The sequence below is a fragment of the Hyaena hyaena genome, unplaced genomic scaffold (genome assembly GCF_003009895.1).
Source record: "Hyaena hyaena isolate Hyena2069 unplaced genomic scaffold, ASM300989v1 scaffold_141, whole genome shotgun sequence".
Lineage (NCBI taxonomy): Eukaryota > Metazoa > Chordata > Mammalia > Carnivora > Hyaenidae > Hyaena > Hyaena hyaena.
In genome coordinates, this window is record NW_024080773.1 from 2,185,723 (window position 1) to 2,208,002 (window position 22,280).

Below are 22,280 nucleotides of genomic sequence, written 5' to 3' on the forward strand. Positions count from 1 at the left end.
AGACAGAGAGAGACAGTGAGCGCAACAGAGAGAGAGGGAGACACAGAGTCCAAAGCAGGCTCCATGCTCCGAGCTGTCAGCCCAGAGTCTGACACGGGGATCGAACTCCCAAACTGTGAGTTCATGAGTTGAGCCGAAGTGGGACGCCCAACTGACTGAGCCACCCAGGCGCCCTGAAGAACTCTGAGACTCCTAAAGTCAAATGGCCCATGGAAATTACTAGCCAAATGGGCTTCACGCCTGGGAGCTATGTAAAATTTGCTCCTGTGGGGAGAGAGGGCAAGCATCGGGAGAGTCGAGCACAAACACAGTGAGAGGTTAGCTCTGTTACACAGAACATTCCAGAACCGGAAGTATCCACTTCCCTAACACACTGGATAAATAAGACTGCTGCACCACAAGAGCCAAACCTTGGAAACAAGGGGTCTCTCTGATTCTGCAAAACATTTTAATATTCTTCCTGTGGGCCAGGGGAAGGGAGTTGGTTCATTCCCAACCACTCCATCTCTCTTCCTGTCTCTTACGCACCCGCTGTGCCAACATACTCAGGAGTGGCCTCCCAAGGAAGGACATGGAGGGCAGGGGATGTGCCCAGCAGGGCAGCGGCTGGCTGTCACGATGACAGCTGGCCTCCCTCTCTCCAGTCCCTAATCTATCAACGTGGACTCCTGAGAGAAGACTTCAAAGAATCTTTACGTGGATGAAATCTGGACAAAAAAATGCTCTATGGCTAACAACCTTTAAACATAATCGGCCCATTCAATAATGTCAGAAACGGGTGCCTGGGTGTCTTAGTCGGTGGAGCGTCCGACTTTGGCTCAGGTTGTGATCTTGTGGTTTGTGAGCTCCAGCCCCACATCTGCACCGATAGTGCAGACCCTCCTTGGAATTCTCTCCCCCTCCCTCTCTGTTCCTTCCCTACTTGTGCTTTCTCCCTCACAAAATAAATAAACTTTAAAAAAAAAAGGAAAAAAAAGAATGTTAGAAACAAAGGAAACACAGTTGTACAGCATAACAGAAATCCTCTAGACTAGAAGGCCCCTAATTTATCTGTGAGGAAAACCAAGCTCTGGAGACGCAGAGACTCACCCATACCACCTAGCATGTGGGGGCTCGGTGGGGGCTCGGTGGGGGGCTGGGACCCACAGATCCACGGCTGCTGAGAAAGTTAAATACACAAATGACTACAGCACTGGCAGTAAGTACCAGGAAAACCTGGAATCAGAAAGCTTCAAGAGAAACAGGTGTGAGAAGTCCCAGCCGAGAGAAATGTAAATAGTAATATACTTTACAGAAATGAGCCCTATGGTTGGGACACTTCCCAGAACAAGAACACAGTATTTAAAAGTCATGGTTCTAAACCAATTAATTAATTAATTAAAAATTAATGAAATAAAAGTAAAAGATTTGAACTTGGACACGATGTGACTGATCTACAATGTTGTATTCCGCAGCAGTGAATTCTTTACTTGCATGCACAAATTTTTATGAAAAACCAGAAAACAAACTCATAGTAAATGAAAGAGCAAAGACCAGGCAAAACCCAGGAATTCTACTGGCCTTTTTTTTTTTCTAATGGGCTTTTAGGATGAATGGAAGTTCAAAAGTCAAGAGCAGATCTGTAGTCGGGCAGCTGGAAGCATGCAGTAAGCCAGTTCTGAGCGCCTCACATTTCCATAGTCTCTCCTACCTGCTCAGTCTCTTACAACTACGCAAACAAACAAATGTTTTCTACTAAATCAAATGCATCCCAGACAACGGTTTCTACTTCAAACCTGGCTTACTGTGGCATCGCCAAGCCAACCCCAAAATAAACACTGGCCACTGAAACAACTTCCTTTATGAAAGTAAGACCATTCTTTCCAGGCACACGGGGGAACTGCATTCATTTCCACACACAGATATACAATTTATAAGGTGAGAAAACATACCAGGAAAAAAACCTCATCACTTCTTGGATAAAGTTCAGAAATAAAGGATTTCTGTCATGCTATACAGTCTGTATTTTGTTTTCTTGATTTCAGACGACCTTAACTGGATTCAACCACACTGTGGGTCATGAAACGCAGTCCACTGGACAGAAACACAAATGGGGTCCCATGCATAGAACATAAAGACATTCCACTAATGTAAAAGCCAGACATGATGGTGGGAACAGCGTGGGTGTTTCCTTGGCCACACAACCTGAGCGAACAGCTCACCTGAGGCGGTCTGGACTGAGTGCAGAGCCTGGGATGAGAAAACCACCTGGCATCCAGCCGCAACTAAAAGGAGGTGCCTATGTAGGATCCTGAGAAGCCTGAACGGAACGGCCACGCGTGACTTTCCGCGCCACACATTCTGGATGGTGGAAAGCCGTGCCGGTTCACGCGTATCCCACTGACCTATGCAGAGTCATTTCCTGAGGGTGTCATCTTCCCAACAGCCCAAGCCACCCGGGAAAAGCTGTCCTGCATTCTGGGTGCGAAACGTCTTTAAATCCCTATTGCTAAGGGTTCAGGTGTCAGACTCTGTGTGGGAGAAGCTACGCAAGCCATTCACGGCACAAAGCCCACTGTTGACAATTTATTTGGTGGCTTGATGACACAAGGCTTATCCGTGATTCAGCAGCCTATGCTCTCTGCAGGAGTCTGAGGGTCTTCTCTCCTGTGAAGACAGAAGACTACCACCCCAACAGCCCTATTCGTCATTCTGTATGAACCCTGTACAAAACAGGCAGTAAACGGCACTTTCTTGGAGCTGCCAGGGCCTGAGTGGGTTCAACAGGGGATGTGATTAAAAAACAAACCCTTTTGGGGTTTGGGATCTGGTATGCTTCCACTCCTCCTGCCCAAGGAACGTCAGGGCCAAATAAGCAGCACCAGACACCGGCAGGCAGAATCCCCCCGCACTCCACTACAATCGTTGAGTCCGAGAGCTTTTGCTTTACTTACTTGTATTTTAAGAGCAGCCACTGAATTAACCAGAGTCCTACGAGGATCATGCCATTAATCTCACAGATAGAAAAGGCCCACTGCACGCGGTTAAAATGGTCAAAAAACGTGTCCGGTAGCGGGGGCTGCACCTCCTTGGGAGGTACTCGCTCGTGGACGACCGAGATCATCACTGTGGTGAGGATGAAGCAGGAGAGCGCGTACAGGAAGGCCAGGCAGGTCTTGCCCCACTCCATGGGGTACTGGGAGCGCTCGGGCTCCGGCATGGGGATCTTGATCATCTCCTTCCTGTACCCGTTGGGTATCCCGTTGGGCTTGGCTTGGAGGCCGAAGCTGCCGGTGGAGCCAGGGCCGGCCGCACCTGCACCCAGGTGCCCATTGGCGTGGCCGTTCTTGTGCGCCTCCATGTGCTGCTCCACCTTCAGGGTCTCGATCATGTCCAGGAGCCGCTGCCCGCTGTCAGCCGACACGCGGCACAAGGGCGGCCGCGCGAAGTCCTCCCGGGTCAGGCCAATCAGGTCCTGGCCTGTGAAATGCTCCAGGGGCTCACAGTACTCGGGCATGGCGTGCTCCAGCAGCCACTCTGCCACCTTCTTGGGGGACCAGTACGCCACCTCCTTCATGGTCCCAGCGGGCAGGGGTCAGCGGTCCCGCGGTGGCGCGCCCATGCTGCCCGGCCTCATGCCGGGGACGTAAGAGGCCAGACGCGTGGGGCTGCTCCTGCAGCCCACATGCAGCTTTCCGGGGCTCTGGGCGCCCGAGCGTGCTCACCTCATGGTGCACCGGGGGTCTTCCTTCTGCGGAGGCAAAAGACACAGTCAGGAGGGGGCCACACATCAGTCCCAGAGGGGCGCAACAGAGAACCACCTACTGGGGAGAAGGCGCAGCGCGCACCCAGAGAACCACCTACAGAGAAAGGCGAGGCTAGCCGCAGGGCCCGGTGCAGGGTCTCCCTGGCCCATGGTTCCTTGAACGAGCCTTAGATTAGACCAGGACGGATATCAAAGGTGTGTTTCCTAAGCCAGCACTCAGCAGTGCTCTGGATATGCCTTGGTATGGGTGGGGGATTCCCTCTGTGCTTACTTGCTTTCTAAAACAATTTGAAATAATGTGGCAAATTGGCCTAATCTGCCATACTATTGGTGGAGAAATGTCTTCAAATAAGGGAGCGACTTTACAGATATACAAGAGAATCAGAGAAATGTTGAGCTTCGAGGCCATCTAGTCCAACAATTTCATAGTCCTACACACAAAAAGTACCAAAGAATCCGTTTTTCCAAATGTGGAGGCATTTTCTACTCTTCTCTCACCTGTTTTTCTCTAATAAGCATGTATTAGTGTGTAACAATCACTTAAAATCTAAAACAAGTTAAAAGTAAAGACCTCGTTCTAGAACTAATGATGGTGGTTAGTGAAATATGGCAGTCACCAGAAGACCAAGTGAAATTTGACTCAACATCTCCCATGGGTTACCCACTGGGTGAGCTCCAGCTTCTTCATCTATAGAACAAACACAGTCAAGTATCCCCTTCACAGAGTTGTTGACACTTGAAAAACTGTACGTAAATCTAGCACTAAAAGTGGTCTATTGATCCCATATCTTTTTTTCTCTTTCTCAAATTTTCTACCCTCTCCAATAGCTACTGTCTACCTCACTATGAAAACATCTTGTCCAAGAGCTGGCTAACTTTTTTTCCTCAAAAGATGAATGTGGTGTTAACTACAAAAAAAAAAGTTGCACAGATTAATAGGTTTAATGGCTATAAATTAGTGATGACAGTGTTTCCCGAGTATGCTTTGGAGAATAATAATTGGATAAAATGCTCTGTGCTTTAGAAAGACTACAAACGAAGGCCAGGAACTGTACAAGCTCTCCTAGTGACAGTGGTATCGTTAGCAGTCAGCATTGCACGTTAGTTAGAAGCTCCAGGAAATCCTCCAGGGCCAGAACTGGTCACCAGGATTTCTCCAATGGACTTCACTGAGACTATCTCTCTCGCCACCACTTTCCTTCCCCAGTGATTCCTGTCAATGCCCCAGGGGGCACATTGGGCAGTAATGGCACAAACAAGACCCAAATTCAGGTCTTCAATTTCGAGGTCCACACTCGTCTCTACTGAGCCCTAAATCAGAACCTGGAACGAAGATGGACTGCCATCCACTCCCAATTTCCCCACCCACGTACAACCAATCGAATGGCAGCAAAGCTCAAGCTATTCCAGGCCTTGCACAACAGTTGGGTGTTCTCTCTTCTGGGCATCCACATCGCTGTTCCACTGTCTGGTGTTATACGTGTCTGTCTGCACTTCACCCACAAGACCATGAGTGACCGCGGAAGGGCCGCCATCTTGGGCATCCACATACTCACAATGCACAGGCTGGGAGGTGCTCACTCGACATCTACTCAGTATCGCAGGCCATGTCCCTTAAGTCTATCAACTTGGAGGCGATATCATGGAAAATAGAACCTACTGACATTGAAAACTGCTTTAAAACAATTTGGATGGTCAAGGAGGATGTGGTGGGCATTCTTCAGAGAGAAATATGCAACAGGAGTGGACCTCTGGCCATCTGAGAAGCACTAGAGAAGAGCTTCAGTCGTCGCCAATACTGACCGGTGACAAGAAGACATAACCCAAATGGGACTCCTGCTGGAAGGTCCTGCAGGAAAGGTGACCTTGCCAGCTACCCCTCGGCAGAGTTATGGTAACAGATGAGGGATACGTGGAAGTGGCTACAAGAACTCTAGAGAAGAAATCCTGGTGGAATGTTCAGGCTCAAGGGAATGAAAGGGTTTTTCATGTGGCCTCATTTCCCCTGCCTGATGTGGGAAGTCGGCCAGGAGGGGAAATCCCGGGGGACCACAGAGACCAGACCGATACCAACTTGTTATTTCACTTCTTTTTTATAATTTTTATTTTTTATGATTTTTTTTTTTTTTTTTTTTTTTTTTTTTGAGAGAGAGAGAGACTGAGCACTAACGGGAGGGGCAGGGAGAGACACACAGAATCTCAAGCAGGCTCCAGGCTCTGAGCCGTCTGCACAGAGCCCAAAGTGGGGCTCAAACTCACGGAGTATGAGATCATGTTCACTTCTTTCTGATGAGGAAATTGTCGGATAATCTCCTCCTAAGGCTTAACCATCTTTAAAACAGAAATTTTCCTATCATGTAGGAGACAAGAGAGGGCCACCAGAGGCACACACACAGAGGAACACTAATGTCACAAAATTGAGTCCATCCTGTTTCTGGCAGCCACAGGGACTCACAAGACACAGCAAGATGCAGAGGTGGCTTCCCCTGGGAACAGGACAACACAGTCGTTCCCTCCCTGAGGCTGGCCGGTGCTTCCCCACAGCGCACACTCCTCATGTACTCCTCTCCAGCAAGTCCAAGATCTTCCCTAGGCCCTTCAGGCCCCTCCCACTCCCGCCCCCTCCCTGAATCCAGACACCCACTGATACCTGCGACCACCTAATCTAACTGGCTTGTGTGCCCACAATAAGGGCCCCCATGAGAGTCATGGAGGTGGGAGTCGAGCCCCAGCCTGGCTACAGCCCTTCCTGACACAGTCCTGACCCCTCACTGCCAAGCCTCAGTTTTCTCCGGAAAATAGGATTAACCACAACCTGCCCACCTTTTTCACAGCTTCTGCTGTGAGGACCCCATCAGGGAAAAGAAATGAAAGCTACTGATTATGCCAAGAAATAGGTCTTGTTCTTCTGCTAATGTCCTGCTTGCTTCCTGATGCCCAAGTGGGCCCCGGTGGGTGACATTTCGTGAATAGGGGCTGAAGTTGCACTTCCAAATGGCATTTTTAAAAACCCAATCATTCTGAAACACGAGCTCAAACAGTCTTCCAAATTCCCTGAGAAAAGAAACCTTTGTTTTTCAAGCAAGCTTTGAACCTTGGAAAGAAAGGCCTCGATGCTATTTTCCTGCAGATGATTTTAAAATCACATAAAAGGGGAAAAGAAAGTTTCCATGGAAGCAACTACCAGGCAGCTACCCAATACCCCAAAGGTCACTGCTCAAAGAAGATGACTTACTCAGAGACCTCAGGGCCCAGCTGTGGGGAACAAGGTGGGAGAGGGACTTCCTGCTGGCCTCACACACTCACTCTATTTATTTATTGAAAAAATTTTTTAACATTTATTTATTTTTGAGAGAGAGAGAGAGAGAGAGAGAGAGAGAGAGAGAGAGAGAATGAGTGGGGGAGGGGCAGAGAAAGAGACACACACAGAATCTGAAGCAGGCTCCAGGCTCTGAGCTGTCAGCACAGAGCCCGACATGGGGCTTGAACCCAAGAACTGTAAGATCATAACCTGAGCCCATGCTTACCTGACTGACCCATCCAGGTACCCCACATGCTTACTATAGGGTAGGATAGGATAAGATAGGCTGCAGACTTTCTGAGAAGTGCTTTCCCATCTAGACCTGGAAGACTGTATGTCAGGCTGAAAACAACTCCTACGACTCCTGTCCAGAAAAGCCACCCCGAATCCATTACTGGGAAAATGTTCAGAAATAATGCAGAGCTTGAAGCATTAGACTCAGTACTCAGAATGCCGGAGTAATAAGAGAATAAAATCTGGACATAAGCTCATTATATCCACGAATGCCAGAAGATGAGAGAGGAAGAGGTGCCGGGACCCCCGTTCCTTGGCAACTTTCAGACAGAAGTGACCCGGAGTCCAGGGGGCTCTCGCACAGAAGAGCAGAGTTGGTCTGGAGCCAGACCAAACCCAACGTGCGTTCAGGGCCTCCCACTGCACACACCTGACGGCCTCACGGAGGTGAACACGTGTGGGGGCACTCTAAAGTCTGTAAACCCAAATTATGGAATCCTACAAGATTAAGGGCAGGAATACCACCACCTATTCATTGAGGATTCTAAACCTAGTAGGGTTTTATCTCAGATCTCCAACTAAATCAAAAAGAAATCTGCTAATACCATCTGGCTCCAATTCTTAAAGCAGATATTTTAGGCTTTAATATTATACAAGCCATCAGATAATGTGCCACAACACATGATAAACTATTTATATAGTTCATTATCAAGGCCAGCTCTCTACAACCAGAAAAACAAGTTAAAGCAATTACGTTGGTAATGAAAACAAAACATTAACCAAACAAAATAAGTTATTGATGACTACGTGTTTATCCCTACTTAAAAAGAATCTACTATATTATCTTATTGTCTGGCATTGTCTAGAAATAAGACTTCGTTTTGTTCACAAAAAGCTACGGTATGAATTAAGCAATGAACACAAGTTTTCAAGAAATTAAAACATCACAAAATGCATAATTCAACGTGGAACAATTGCTCAGAAAATCTGAGTTATTCTTTTTTAACTTTTTAAATGTTATTCATTTTTTGAGAGAGAGAGAGAAAAACACAAGCGGGTGAGGGGCAGAGAAGGAGGGAGACACAGAATCTGAAGCAGTCCGCAGGCTCTGAGCTGTCAGCACAGGCCCGACGCGGGGCCTGAACCCACGGACTGCGAGATCATGACCTGAGCGGAAGTTGGATGTTTAACCACCTGAGCCGTCCAGGCACCCCTGAAAATCTGAGTTCTAATAATTACCCTGTACTTTCCTCCAATCCCAGGGCTTCGGTTTCCGGTGATGGAACAATTTATTCCATCTGCCTGTTGCATTAGTTTCAGGAATGTGTGTATGACTGTGCTTTGCATAACATAGAACAATACATAAAAATATAAAAACTTATTATACTGAACGTCATTTAACCTTTCAATATACAAAGAACGTATTAAAATAAATGCCATGAAATTAAGAATTGGATTTTTACACTTTTTAAGGCACAGTGGGCCCAAGATTCAACGAACACAGCTGCCCTGTCAGTGAAGAAAGTACAGTAAAGTTCCAGATGTTTCTGAATGCTGACAATGGCAAATCAAAGCAGCAAGTGATGCATGCATAGTCTTATAAGCATGCAGTGAGCTAAATTCTTTCTGCCTCCTGCATCAAATCTTTAAAAACAAAAGCAAAAGTAACATGGACTCTGTACGGATTTTACTCTACCAGCTCAAATAATCAACTTCGTGCAAGATCAGAATTCGGTGAGTGTGTAACAGCTCAGCCCTTCAACACAAACCTACCTGTGGGTGCCTTGTTAAAGAGCAATACAAATGAACAATTGACATTATAGTCTTGAAACACATGAACTGACTTTTTGTAAACACTACAAGTGCAGATGAAGGTCTTTACATCCCTAGAACTTTCCATAAAAGGCAGCATAACCTAACGGACCTTTTAGAGCAATGCACTCCACTGTGATGCTCAAGAGACAGGTGTCCAATTCTCCCACTCAGTGTGGAGAACTCCTGAAGGCTTTTCTCCAATCTAATCAGCTTGAGAGTTTTGTTTTTTGTTTTGTTTGTTTTTTGCTACTTAACACATAAAGAGTTAGCCTAAGTAGGCAGAATTCATACAATTGTATTTATTTGAAGAAAAAAGTGGTTAGAATAACTGTTTTGCTTCTGTTGAAGGACCTATGTATTTACTTCAATCTACAATGGAAGAAATTTTAGATCCTACTTTGGACGCTTTAATTTTCAAATCATCCTTTATTGTAGACTGCTGTTATGTGCACTGTTCGCAATTCCAGAGTCAAACTCTGACTGGTAAACGTAATCACCCCTTAGGGAACGGCTCTGCAAACTAAGTGCACGCCGCCTGATTTTGCTGAGACAGGAGCAGAAAGGGCCCGTGGTCCACTTAGGCTGTTAGGAGAGCCTCAGGTGGTGACATCCTTCCGCCTCCTCCACACCTTGTCTATTTCAGAAAGACCGATACTTAGATTTCACAAGATCTGAAATGTATTTTCTCAGCAGCTGCCCTATAACTTAACCAGCCGAAAGCCTCTCTTTAAATGGCGCCCCCCAAAGGAACGCATCCTGGTGTAGCAGTCCCTGGCGTTCCAGAGGGAAAGAGATGATTCTTGGCTAACAAGAGGAGTCCGTGTGACATCACGACAAGAACCAGCCCACGTCAGTTGGATACGGTATTTCACGGTTGTGGTTATTCTCTGATGGTACCAAATACACACCTGTCATCTATTTCAAGGAGAGCCGTACCCCCATCCAGTCCAGCTCACTCCTTTTCCATACCCTGAACTTCCATCTGAGTAATTCTGTGGCTGAATTAAACATTTGGCAGTCAGAAAATTCAAAGAATTATTCATTTATTATGGCAAAAATTAAAAACCACCTTAAAGTTCCACAGGGAGAATTAAATATATTGTCATACAACAGAAGACTCATCAAGCCTCCACTGAAGACTGGACTAGATTTCTATGGCTGGAGGTTTTGTCAAACAGGTTACAAAAGACAGTGAGCCCATTTTTGCAAACATGCATGTATGACAACTCTCCAGAGAAAAGAGAAGTCTAGGGGCGCCAGGGTGGCTTGGTCGGTTGAGCATCTGACTTCAGCTCAGGTCATGATCTCACGGTCTGTGAGTTCGAGCCCCACGTCGGGCTCTGTGCTGACAACTCAGAACCTAGAGCCCGCTTCGATTCTGTCTCCCTCTCTCTCTGTCCCAATCCCACCCTCTCTCTCTCTCTCTCTCTCTCTGTGTCTCCCTCTCACTCCGTCCCAACCCCTGCCCTGTGTGTGTGTGTGTGTGGTGTGTCTCCCTCTCTTTCTGTCCCAACCCTGCTCTCTTCTCTAAATGAAGTCTAGAAGGTAATATGTCGGCTTCTGTTACCTTTGGATGTTGAAACTGTAAACTGAGTTTCTGCTTAATTTTTTCTCACTCTCTTCTTATTTCTCTGAAAACACCTATTACTTGTGTTTAGAGAAGGGCTGTTTTTCCTTCAAGCATATTCTATGTTTTTAAACATGGATACTACAGTGTAAAATTTAAAATACATGCTTCCTACATTAGCTTTCTATCAAAATCAGAAGTGGGCTTGGAGATCTCTGTATCACTAGGTTCCCATGTCCTCCATCCAAAACAGAAGGGCCCTAGGAAATGAGCCGAACCATCATCCATGAAGACAAAGCTGAGGTCTGAAGCAAAGTGCATAAAGAGATTCTGGTCTCAGAGACTTTACATCATTCCAGAGGGAAAACAGCGACAGTCCATCAGACTCACCAGTGTGCTGTCACCTAGAGTTTCTATACCTGTCCATCCGGATATCTACCGCCAGACGTAAAAGACTGTCTGCACACCCCGCCCCGCTGTCATTAGTCAGGAAAACCGTGCAGAACTCTGACAGCTAATCACTAAGGTTTCCCCCTGGGGTCTCGGTGTAGGAACCCAGTTACCAAACTCTGAAGACGAGCTATTTCCACCCAACTGATAAGCTGCCTAGGTCTGAAATTGGCAGGACTATTTTACTTATTTAATTAATTAATTAGTTTTGAGAGAGAGAGAGAGAGAGAGAGAGGAAGAGCAAGCAAGTGAGTGGGGAAGGGGCGGGGGGAGGGGTGGGGAGACAGGATCTGAGGCAGGTTCTGTGCTGACAGCAAAGAGCTCGATGTGGGGCTCAAACTCAGGAGCTATGAAGCTCATGACCTGAGCCGAAGTTGAACTCTTCACCGACTGGGCCCCCAGCAGGAATACTGAACGTTCATCTGGTCAATCCGTGGTCCTTGGACGTCTCAGACCCCTGTAGCAGCGCTCAAGGATGCTGGGGTATAATCAGGTCTCCAAGTTGCACGGCTCCGTGTCCAGCCGAGGTGTGCAGTGGCGATTGCACTTGCCCCAAGGAGCCGGGGGAAGACTCCTCTTTCCGTAGCCCCGGGGGCTTCCGCTTTGCTTTCTGCCTGCAGTCTACTCCACAGCAGCCACGTCCAGGCTGCTGTCAGGTGGGTCTCTGCGGTGCGTAAGGCGGTCTCCTCATTGGACGCTGGGGGACGCTGGGGGCTCCGAGCGCTCCCCAGAAGATGTCTGCATTCCTGAGCCTGCACCGCGGCCTTCCACCACACGGCCTGTCCCGACCAGCAGAGGTCCCGGGCTAACCCCTCGCTCGCGTGGGCAGGGGAGATGTGAGCTAGCACACGCAGCCCAGAGGACACCAGCCTTGGACCCTGGCGGCCAGGGGCAGGGGTTTTCAGACCCAAGCCTGAGGCCAGATCCAGGCGGGCAACTGCAACTAAGAGCCTTGACTCAAACAAGAAGCCCTCTGAGACGACAAAAAGTGGGCCTGCGAAATCAGTACATGATGATGCAGACTTCAAACTCCCATGACCTGTGCAGTGTGGGTCCCAAGCCAAGAAATAAATGCAAACACACAAGAGAAGTCAACACACAACAACCCCTTTGAGCCCCTTCAGCAAGCAAGAGGTCACAGGATTCCCACAGAAGAGGTACTCTGAGCTGAGGAGGAACGAGAACTGAATACTATAAATCACACGGAGAAATAATCCACCATGAGGGAGAAATTTGGCAGGTGCGACAAGTGGGAAGTTTGCCAAACCATGACCTTGAGAAAGAGAAAATAAAGTTAAGTTTGAAGAGGCTGTGAGGTGAGTTTACAAAAGAGGTAAATGACAGTTGAAACCTTCCTGGAACAGTAAGAGGAGACAGAGAGAAGACAGGTGTGTTTACGGAAGGTGTGAGGAACTCCGGGTTCTCTCGTTGGCCTGTGCCCAGTGGACGCCCCAGCAGGAAAGCAGGGAGAACAAAGAGTTAAACGGGGCTCATGAGAGAAAAGGGCAAACACATAAGGGGTACTGGTTTAAAAGCAACGGACAGGTTTTTCAAACCCCCAAGCTCTAGCATCCGGCACCCATACAGTCCAGTAGGGGAGACAGAAAATGAAGTCCAGTCCATCAAGAGATGAACCAGATTTCAAAACAGGTGTCTACGTGATGATCCGGGTTAGTTTCCACAGCCTCTTCAAGCTCTCCTGACTTTTAAAGAAAAACCAACAGAAAAGGCGAGAAGAGCAGAGGAGGCCGGGAAGCGGGTGGCCTGCTGGAAACGGACAGCAGAGCCAATGAAGTAGAGCCTGGCCCCTGGGAAGGAAGGCTGAGAAGCAATGTGACTTCTGGAACAGAAGCCAGAAGGGAGAGAAGCTGGCGGCAGAAGTGCCTTGCAGGGTGGGGGCGGGAAAGCCAGACTCAGAAGGAAGGATGGGTTGGAAGGGCCTTGGGAAGGTCCCTCCAGCTTCCCCCTGTACACTGCCGAGCCACCGCCTCTGCCCACAGCTGCGCCGCCTGCATGGGCCTTCCGTGGAAGGGGGGGGGGGAGGGCGCCACGCAGTTAAGAGCAGGGGCTTTGTGTGGAAACAGGGACGAGGGAAAGCAGATACGAATAGGGGCTACGTCACACCCGCCCCTGAGCCTCGCCTCGTTACACACCCATGACACTGGCTGCCAGGCTGAAAATGTCCCGGCAGAGGATGACCTAAGGGTTCCCCGAACCCCAGACACTGGAAGAGAAAAGGGTACGGGTCGTCTTGCGCTGAAATCCACAGAAACAAGGTTCACGCGGAGCACGGCCGGACAGCACTTTTCGCGCTTGCCTTACCATATGAATGGACAAATGAAAGGTGACAGACATCTGAAGAAACTCTCTAGTACACAGGAAAGCCAGAGACTGACACAAAACGAGAGCATGGAAGGCACAGTCTGAGCAGGGGATTCCAAATGCTAAGCACAAGTAGTATTCACAACCTCAACAGACGCTCTGAACAAAACGGGACACGCATGGAAAGGCAGCCGGAGAATTTTAAAAAGAAAGCTGTTTGTGAATGAATTCATGGTAAACATGAAAACTACACTACGTATTAAACTGGGGGGGGACATCTCTCAGTGAAACAAGACAAAGATGGAAAACTGAGAGGAAAGGGAAAAACACGGAAAACGGAAAAACACGGAAAACGGAATCTAGTAAGATTCGTATGTGAGAGAAAACGGGTTTCTCAGAACTTAGGGGACAGGAGTGGCCAGGGGTAAAAGCGCTCGAGTGTCCATACAAGCTGGGAACATAGGTCCCTGTTATCATGGTGCAGTTAACAAATTACGTTAAAGGAAAAAAGGAGGTGACATCTTGAAGGACGCTCTGCCCCCTTGCCTGTCGCCAGCCAGAAGAGCCAGGGCAGACTCGGTGTGTGAAGACAGCGGAACGTGCCACCCCGAAATGCGCTACCTTGGCAGGTCTACTCTCAGGTGACGGCAATCGAGAGGAAGCAGACACAAGAAAAGCTCTGCACCTCCCCACCTGCCCACAAGCCGGACGTGAGTCTGTAAGAGTCGCTCCCTCACCCCTACCAGGAACAGCAGAAGAGACTCTGGGAGACTACCTGGGACTCCACCCGGAGCGGTCCACGGGACAGACCTTGCACACCTTTTCCCTTCTACTCTGCTGCCCGAGACAAGACCCAAGTCCTTTGGCGCTGGTCTTGACTTAACAAAGAAAATTTATTGTTCTTTTGTTGAGATGCTGTATTAACCCAAGTTGGTACCATTCCTTCAAGTTCCTCATCTCTATGTACCACACACCTTAATCAGCTCGTTGGCTTTTCTCTTGCTCATTTGTCTTCTGTCAGTCTCATTTATGCGACCCCAGGCAGAGAGTCCCCATGGCTACAAGGAAAAGATATTATTTCCCTCCTTAATGATATCTAGAACTGGAATTACTGTGTGGTTTTTAGCTGTGCTGCTGCAATAGGCAATGGTGCCTCTTTAATACTATATAAACGCCCAGAATAATAGTACCATAAAATAGTACATTTTATAGACCGTAAATGTCCCCCAGATTTTCTAAGTTCAGATTTCAAATATATTTCCCCCTTGTCTCATATACCATCAAAATGTCCTGGAAGGTTTAAGATTTCAGTTTCTAAACTGCTCCCCCCTCCACCCCCTACCGAATGCTTCTGCTGCCCAGAAGTAGTTACAAATTCTTAGTTAGATGTGTGCTGGTAATTTTACTCAAAAGCATGGCCATTTTTAACAATCTATGGGCTTTGGAAGACCCACAGGGGCCCAAATCACCACAAAGAACACTAAGACACAGCTAATTTAAAGCATACCTTTGGTGTTTAAATTGGGAACTGCTTAGTGTTGGTAACAGATTGAAATCAGGCAGAAATGCCAGAATATGGTTTTCTGATTAATATAAAATAAAAAAATCTTATCTGCAGTGAAGGTGTTTTGACAGTCACCCAAAGATTAGAAATACCATGTAATCAAAACTCTTCCATTTCAGTGAGGAAAAGCCTACCCAATGTCTTCTAAACTTATACCTACAGAAATAAATGTACCTCAGGAAGGGAAAAGGAAAGCTAATTTAGGGAACATGACCCAGGGGAACAACGCCACGTTCCAAAATTAGCAACAACTCACAGGCCCAGATAGGAGAAATCAAGTTCAAGTCGATTTCCCAAAATAAGTTTCTAATACTTGTGTGGAGAGCTAGATGGACACAAACTATTTTCAGACTAGAGAGCACTGAGAGGGTGCTGATGGCCTGACACGTGCCTCCTCTGGGCATCCTTGGCCATGAAGGCGTGCTTCCAAAAAGCAAGTGGAGGTTTCCTTTACCTTTATATCCACGCTCAAAAAAGATGCAGTAAGCACTCTTCCCTCACCCGCCCCCACCAACAGCTATTATACCAATTATTACAAAATGAATATCCATCATCAACTTCTTGCCTGTCATTGGCCATGACCTTGGTTCTAACTATCTGATAACTTCTCAAACTTCCGGGGTCCACGTTCACTGGGCTTCTTTGTATTTTTTAAGTTAAAAAAACTTATTTATTTTTTATTTTTGAGAAAAAGAACACGCGCAGGGGAAAGACAGAGAGAAAGGGAGACACAGAATTCAAAGCAGGCTCCGGGCTCTGAGCTGTCAGCACACAGTCTGATGCGGGGCTCAAACCCATAAACCATTAAGATCATGACCTGAGCCGAAGTCGGACGCTTAACTGACTGAGCCACCCAAGTGCCACCCCTCCAAATTCTTTTTAATTTGCGTATACTGACACACGTTATGTTAGCTGCAGATGTACAACGTGGTAATTTAACGTCTCTCCATACAGTGTGCTTCTTTATTAACATACCAGTGGTTAACAGCACCAAGTTCGGCTGCACAGAAGGGATAATCCTTGTCCATCAAACTGGTGGGCACTGATGCACAGACTTGCCTGGAAAGTCTGCAGCTCCAGCCTTGCACTGAGGCTGAGTGCCACCAGGGGGCAGCAGAGGGTCCACGAAATCACGCACTCCTCCCCGCACCCGTCCCCAGCTGCAAAGGATTTTGGAGACCTCCTGGAACAGAGATCTCGCACTTAAGCAGTTCAAGGAGGTACCAAAGCAACAGGGACTAGAACCTCTGTCTCTGGGCCACAACCAGTGTTCCTTCCATCTGATCCTAATGTGCATCGAGCGACCCTACCATCAGCAACACAGCCGTCTTCTGGCTTCTAGGTGACCACACTCCAAGTCAGCGCGATCCTACATTCTCACCTAAACAAGACACTTAAACATTGATTCTTGCTTTATATAAAAAACTTCCTAAGTTTTGTGCTCTGGGTACTGTAACTTAATACAACAGAATCAGAACCCTGAAGATGGTGAGCAAATCAATGATGGACAGGTGAAGTGTAGAAGTACTGTGTAAAATCACGTAAATTATACAATTAGCAAAAGCCAGGATGAAAAAATAGGAGATCTGAACAAGCACAGCTATGGCTATTGTTTATGTGGTGAAATACATTCTAAAAAAAAAAAATTTTTCTTTTAATATTTATTTTTGAGGGTGGGAGGGGCAGCGAGAGAGGGGGACACAGTATCCAAAGACAGGCTCCAGGTTCTGAGTTGTCCTCACAGAGCCCGACACAGGGCATGAGATCATGACCTGAGCAAAGTCTGATGCTTAGCTGACTGCGCCCCCCAGGCGCCCCCGAAACACGTTCTTCCTAAACAAATGTTTTGAGCACGGCTGACACATAACGTGGCTTAGTGGCAGCTGTACCCCACAGCGGTCTGACTTCTCCGTTCGTTATGCTGTGCTCACCACAGGTGTGGCTACCTTCTCCACCGCACCCCGCCCTCACTGCACCAGTGACTGTATTCCCCGTGCTGAGCCCTCCAGCCCCAGGACAGATTCATCCCGGCCCAGAAGTGTCTCTCTCTCCCCCTCGCCCGCCGGTCTGTCCCCACCCGCTCCCCTCCAGCAGCCATCGGCCTCTTCTCTGCTGGAACACATTCTCTACTCTCAAACGACTCCAACACCTGTCACTGTGTGGCGCTGGGGTGAAGGATGTTCTGAATGGATCCCATACACTGTTCTCTCCGGTTCACACATATCCATGACGGTTCTAACACTGACCCATACCTCACGCCAAGTGTAGGAGCCATAGCCTTAAACAAACAACCATAAAGATAACAGTCAAATACTTCAGAAGTGAAAACACTGGACAACATGTTTTTAATCTGTCCCAGATCGCAAATACAAAGAACTATTAAAAATCCGCTAAAGGGAAAGACTTGAAACAAAGATTATAAGCAGGCCAATCACATACACACAGACACAAAGCCAACCAACAAATATGAAGGAGAAAAACCCCAATCTCACCGACTGAAAACAGTTGTAGCTACTGACCTGCCGAAGATGAAAAAGAACCATAATTAAAAACAAAACAAAACAAAGAAGCAAAAAAAAACAAAAACAAAAAAAAACAAACCCCAACACAACCAGCCCCTCCCTGTTCTGGCAACCCTACCTCTGAAGCGGACCATGAATCCACTCCCTTATTTCCACGCAACCACCACGGCACAACACCACGTTTCATCTGAATTACTGCCCCGGCCCCAACCCACCCAAACTCCAACCACAGTCTCCATAAGGCGCCAAGCGAATTTCTTGAAGCGTGGCTCCGTCTGGGCAGTCCCGCAACGCTTACCACTGCCCTTAGAATGAAACCCACGCTGGACCGTTACATAGCTTGCCAGACCCCTTCCTGCCTTTGCACAGCCAGGTGCCGCTACTGCACGCTATGCTTCCATTACTCCAGTCTGTTTCTAGTTGCTGACTGCCACAGGGCCTTTGAACATGCAGTCACTGCTGCCTGGGGCACTTTCACCCTATTTCTTCACTCCGATGTCACCTCTTCGGACAAGCATCCTGTGGCCATCCTGTTATGTACATTGTCTCACTTACTGAGTGTGTCTCTCTGTCCTACCACAATGGAAGCTGCTGGAAGGAAGGTCCCCTGTTGTGTTTTTCCATTACTCATCCCCAGGAGCTAAGACAGTGCTTGGTGCATGGTAGGCACTTAGCAAAATACCCATTCCACTGATGAAAACGGAAATACTGGCTAAGGAAGGGAGGTTGACTATATTTGACTCTAAGAACACAGGTCTTTTTTTTAAAAAATGTTTATTTATTTACTTTTGAGGGAGAGACAGCGAGAGAGAGCGAGTGAGCATGCGCACGCATAAGCAGGGGAGCGGCAGAGAAGAGAGGGAGACACAGAATCCGAAGCAGGCTCCAGGCTCTGAGCTGTCAGCACAGAGCCCAACACGGGGCTCAAACCCGTGAGATCATGACCTGAGCCAAAATCAGGCACTTAACTGACTGGGCCACCCAGGTGCCCCTAAGGACACAGGTCTTAATTCCATATTCTTCCCAGTGTCAGGATAAATAGATTATTCTCTTTAAAACTCATTTTCTCTCACCTATAAGAAGACAATAAATCCATAAACTATGTCATCAAAAAATTCATTAAAAAAATAATCTCTTGAAAAGAAATACCGCTAGGATACTCAGACAGAAAAACGTGTCCTTTGATCCTACAGCTTCTTCCTGATAGACCCTGGTGGAGAAGAAAACACTGAGCCCTCCTGGTTTAAGCACTTCCTTCCTTAAATATATAAAGGAATCAACTGTCCAATTGCTACGCCTAAAAAAGGACGTTCAGAGAGGTTTCTCAATTTCCCTTCTTTGCCACAGGCCACGCAAAGAGAAAATGCAGAGATGATGCTACAATCCCCAAACCAGAAGTATTCAAAGTCCCCTCTTCATGTTTACACAATGAATTAAAGTTAAAGAATATCTGTTTTTTCCCTCTAAATTATAAACACCATCATTCTGCCCCTCAAATTAAGAGTTACCAAGATCGTCCATAGTAGTATGTTCGATCAGGTTTGGACAAGCACCATGGTGGGAAATACGGCCTAAATATGAGAGCTTACTCACGCTTCCCAGCAGCTCTGAAGTGTGAGAGCTTCTGGATTCTTTACAGATACACTGTTCATCAGTCTGGAGCGGGTGAGTCATCCAGGAGGCTCAGGCACCCCTGGGCAGGCCCCTCATCCTTTGTCACCCAACAGGGCCTGGCCACGGACACAGAGCTGCGGCTGTCAATCCTAAGCCATGTTTTTTTTACCACCCAAATCATGCAGTGCTCTTTTTTTTTTGTTTTTTTTTTTTTGGTCTTCACACTTCCATATGCATTAACAGCTAACCCATCTGAGAACATGTCAGTTCCATGTACAAGGAGAACATTCTGTTATCATAACCCAAAGACGTGGCCTGGCTCATTAAAAGCATTTCAAAATCTTGTCAAATGATCTAAAGATGTAAACTGTGAGCTCAAACAATTTAACTTCCAAACGTCACGGGTTACTTCAAGTGGAAAAGGGAAACAGGGAGCAAGGGAAAAATATGGATTTAATCTGTAAAAGAACAAAACACCCATGGTGATGATCACCACTGGGGAATGACTAAGAGCAGCAATTAGACACCACCTCTGGGGGAGAAGGCTCTCGCAACAAGGAGGGCACAATTCCGCACCGTAAAAGGCCAAAACCAGCTTTCCGGATCACTTCTGAAAATGGCGTTCTTACCATACAATAACTGAGGCAGGCCCATACGCACGTCTCTACCCTATCTCAATCAGGCTCCACGCCTGGCAAGCCACACACAGTCGTCGAGCTACACACGTACTAAAAAGTCCTTCTACCTAAGAGAAGTCCTGCTTACCAAGACCGACCTGGGGCGTGTTAGCGACACGCTGCTCATTAAAGGGACCTGGTGCTCAGCACTCAGAGGGCAGATTACCAAAGGGCTCTGGCTGGGTGACAGGTGCATCAACTCCACTGAAAGCACAGCTCAAGTTCTTCTATTTATACTCCTAACGAGTTTTGCTTTTGGATATAAACAGAGCCAGCACTAAGGAGCTAAGGACTAAGAAATGATATGTCTCTAAAAGCCAACTCATTTAAGCAGAATAGAATCAAACACTTATGAAGTGCACACTAGGCAGCATGCATTGTCTAGGTGCCCTGGGAGCCTCAGGAACACACGCGCCATGGCTCCTGCCTAAGCAGGCCACAATGTCCCCAAGCCAAATTCCTATTTGTCTGTAAACCTTCCCCTCCTGGTGCCTTCTTCAGGTCGGTGAAGTGCGCCCCTGTGCACAGGGGCACAGATGGTACGCAGGCACATGTCCTCCGTGCACAGCATCAGAGCCCATCTCTCCGGTGGGAGACCCACAATGCTCTCAGGCATCCTCATGCACGAGTCAGAAACCCCTGTCCAGAAGCACCCCACCCGTGTATCCAAGTCTCAAGCTCTGCAGTGCACCAGTGGTCACCTCGCGTGGCACAGTCTCTTAATAAATACTCACTGAATGAATGAATGGCTAAGCGGAACTAATCCTTACTGGTACCTAGCATGTCAGCACAAAGCACATACTGTTAACGACCACTGCAGTTGCCACCTGATGGCTATTACCGATCGTTAAGGAACATCAAACCAGTATCCAAAAAGTCGCAGAGTAACGCACTGAACTTGGAGCTGACTTTTATGATTTCTGAAGTGATTAAGGTTTTTGTTTCTGAAACTCATGACCATACGGAGCCTCCATTCTTCAAGCCCGTGCATCCCTGACAGTGAGAACTGATGATCTGGGGAGGGTAGCACAGAGAACGCGACAGGTGGGGTAAATGGGACAAAATGTACCAAGAGTGTGGGACAGGAGATGAATACAGATAATGTATGTAAGATTCAACACAAGCAGAAATAATTAGACTGCCATAACCTTCACATAAGGCAATGTGGCATTATTTACCAAAACCTATAACTTACTTCACGTCCCAGAAATTCCATTTCTAAGAATTTGGCTTATAGACATATTAATGAGTCAAGACGGACGTTCAAAAACATTCACTGCAGCCCTGTTGATATAGCAGAAGCATCTGAACATCTTTTGTCGTGATCTGGATAAGTAAATGTGGTGCCTCCTCACAACATAACAGCAGGCAGTCATCTGCTGGAATGAGGTGTTATCTGTAGATACCAACACGGCTGTGATACAGAATGTATGTAAGTTTCATTTTAAAATGCACGTATTTTGCGGTATGCATGTATATACGTGTGTGTAAGCATCAAAAGTCTGCAGGTGTACACGATACAGGACACAATGGGGTAACAGGGATGGAAACTGGGAGCGTGTGAGGGAATGTCACTGGCTTCCACATGATTTACAGGCAATAATCGTGTGCCACTCTGTGCTTTAAAATGTTTTCTTTAATTTGTATTTTATTTTCAAGAGCTTTTCAAGAGTGAGAGAGACAGAGTATGAACAGGGAAAGGCAGAGAGAGAGGGAGACACAGAATCTGAAGCAGGCTCCAGGCTCTGAGCTGTCAGCACACAGCCCGATGCAGGGCTCAAACCCGCAAACCACGAGATCATTACCTGAGCTCAAGTCAGACGCTCAACCAACTGAGCCACTCAGGCACCCCAACTCTGTGCTTTTAAAAAAAATAAAGATTATAAAGAGTGTAAGAGGAGAAAGAAAAAAAGAGGGAAGAAACACTGCTGAACAACTCCCAAGTCCAGCATTAACATTTGTCTTTTAAAATATGAACGCCTGCAGCACCTGTGTGGCTCAGTTGGTGAAGTGTCTGATTCTTGGTTTCGGCTCAGGTCATGATCTCGTGGTCCGTGGGTTCGAGCCCCTCTGCTGGGCTCTGTGCTGACAGCTCAGAGCCTGGAGCCTGCTTCAGGTTCTGTGTCTCCCTCTCTCTCTCCCCTCCCCAACTCACACTGTCTCTATGCCTCTCTCTCTCAAAAATAAACATTAAAACATTTTTAAAAAGAAGGTAGATATCTTCCCCCAACACACACAGTCCATGTGCCATCCTACTCACACAGAAAATCCCCAGCCACCTGGGGAGGGGACGCAGGGAACTCACAGACTGAACTTGACAGACACATCTTACTCACGGCTCCTCTCAAAACCAGCCGCCGAAAGGGTTCTGGTCTCACGAGGCCCCCTGGGTCTGTCACTGGGCTTCTTCATTCGGTGACCTGCAGGCTCTATCACAGGGCCACGGGATCACATGCTATTGAAAACAGC

General features: G+C 47.4%; 1 protein-coding gene across 4 annotated transcripts in view; it reads right to left on the reverse strand.

Moving 5' to 3' along the window:
* SGMS1 (sphingomyelin synthase 1) overlaps positions 1-22,280 on the reverse strand; it is a 262,857-nt gene that overhangs the window by 30,886 nt on the left and 209,691 nt on the right. For 3 of the 4 annotated variants that reach the window (XM_039238521.1, XM_039238522.1, XM_039238523.1), the window contains one exon: positions 2,934-3,730. In XM_039238521.1, the coding sequence (XP_039094452.1) occupies positions 2,934-3,556 (623 nt within the window). In that variant the 5' untranslated portion in view covers positions 3,557-3,730. Of the gene's footprint in view, positions 1-2,933; positions 3,731-12,297; positions 12,304-22,280 lie in introns of all 4 variants that reach the window. The other variant, XM_039238525.1, reaches the window with a different exon arrangement.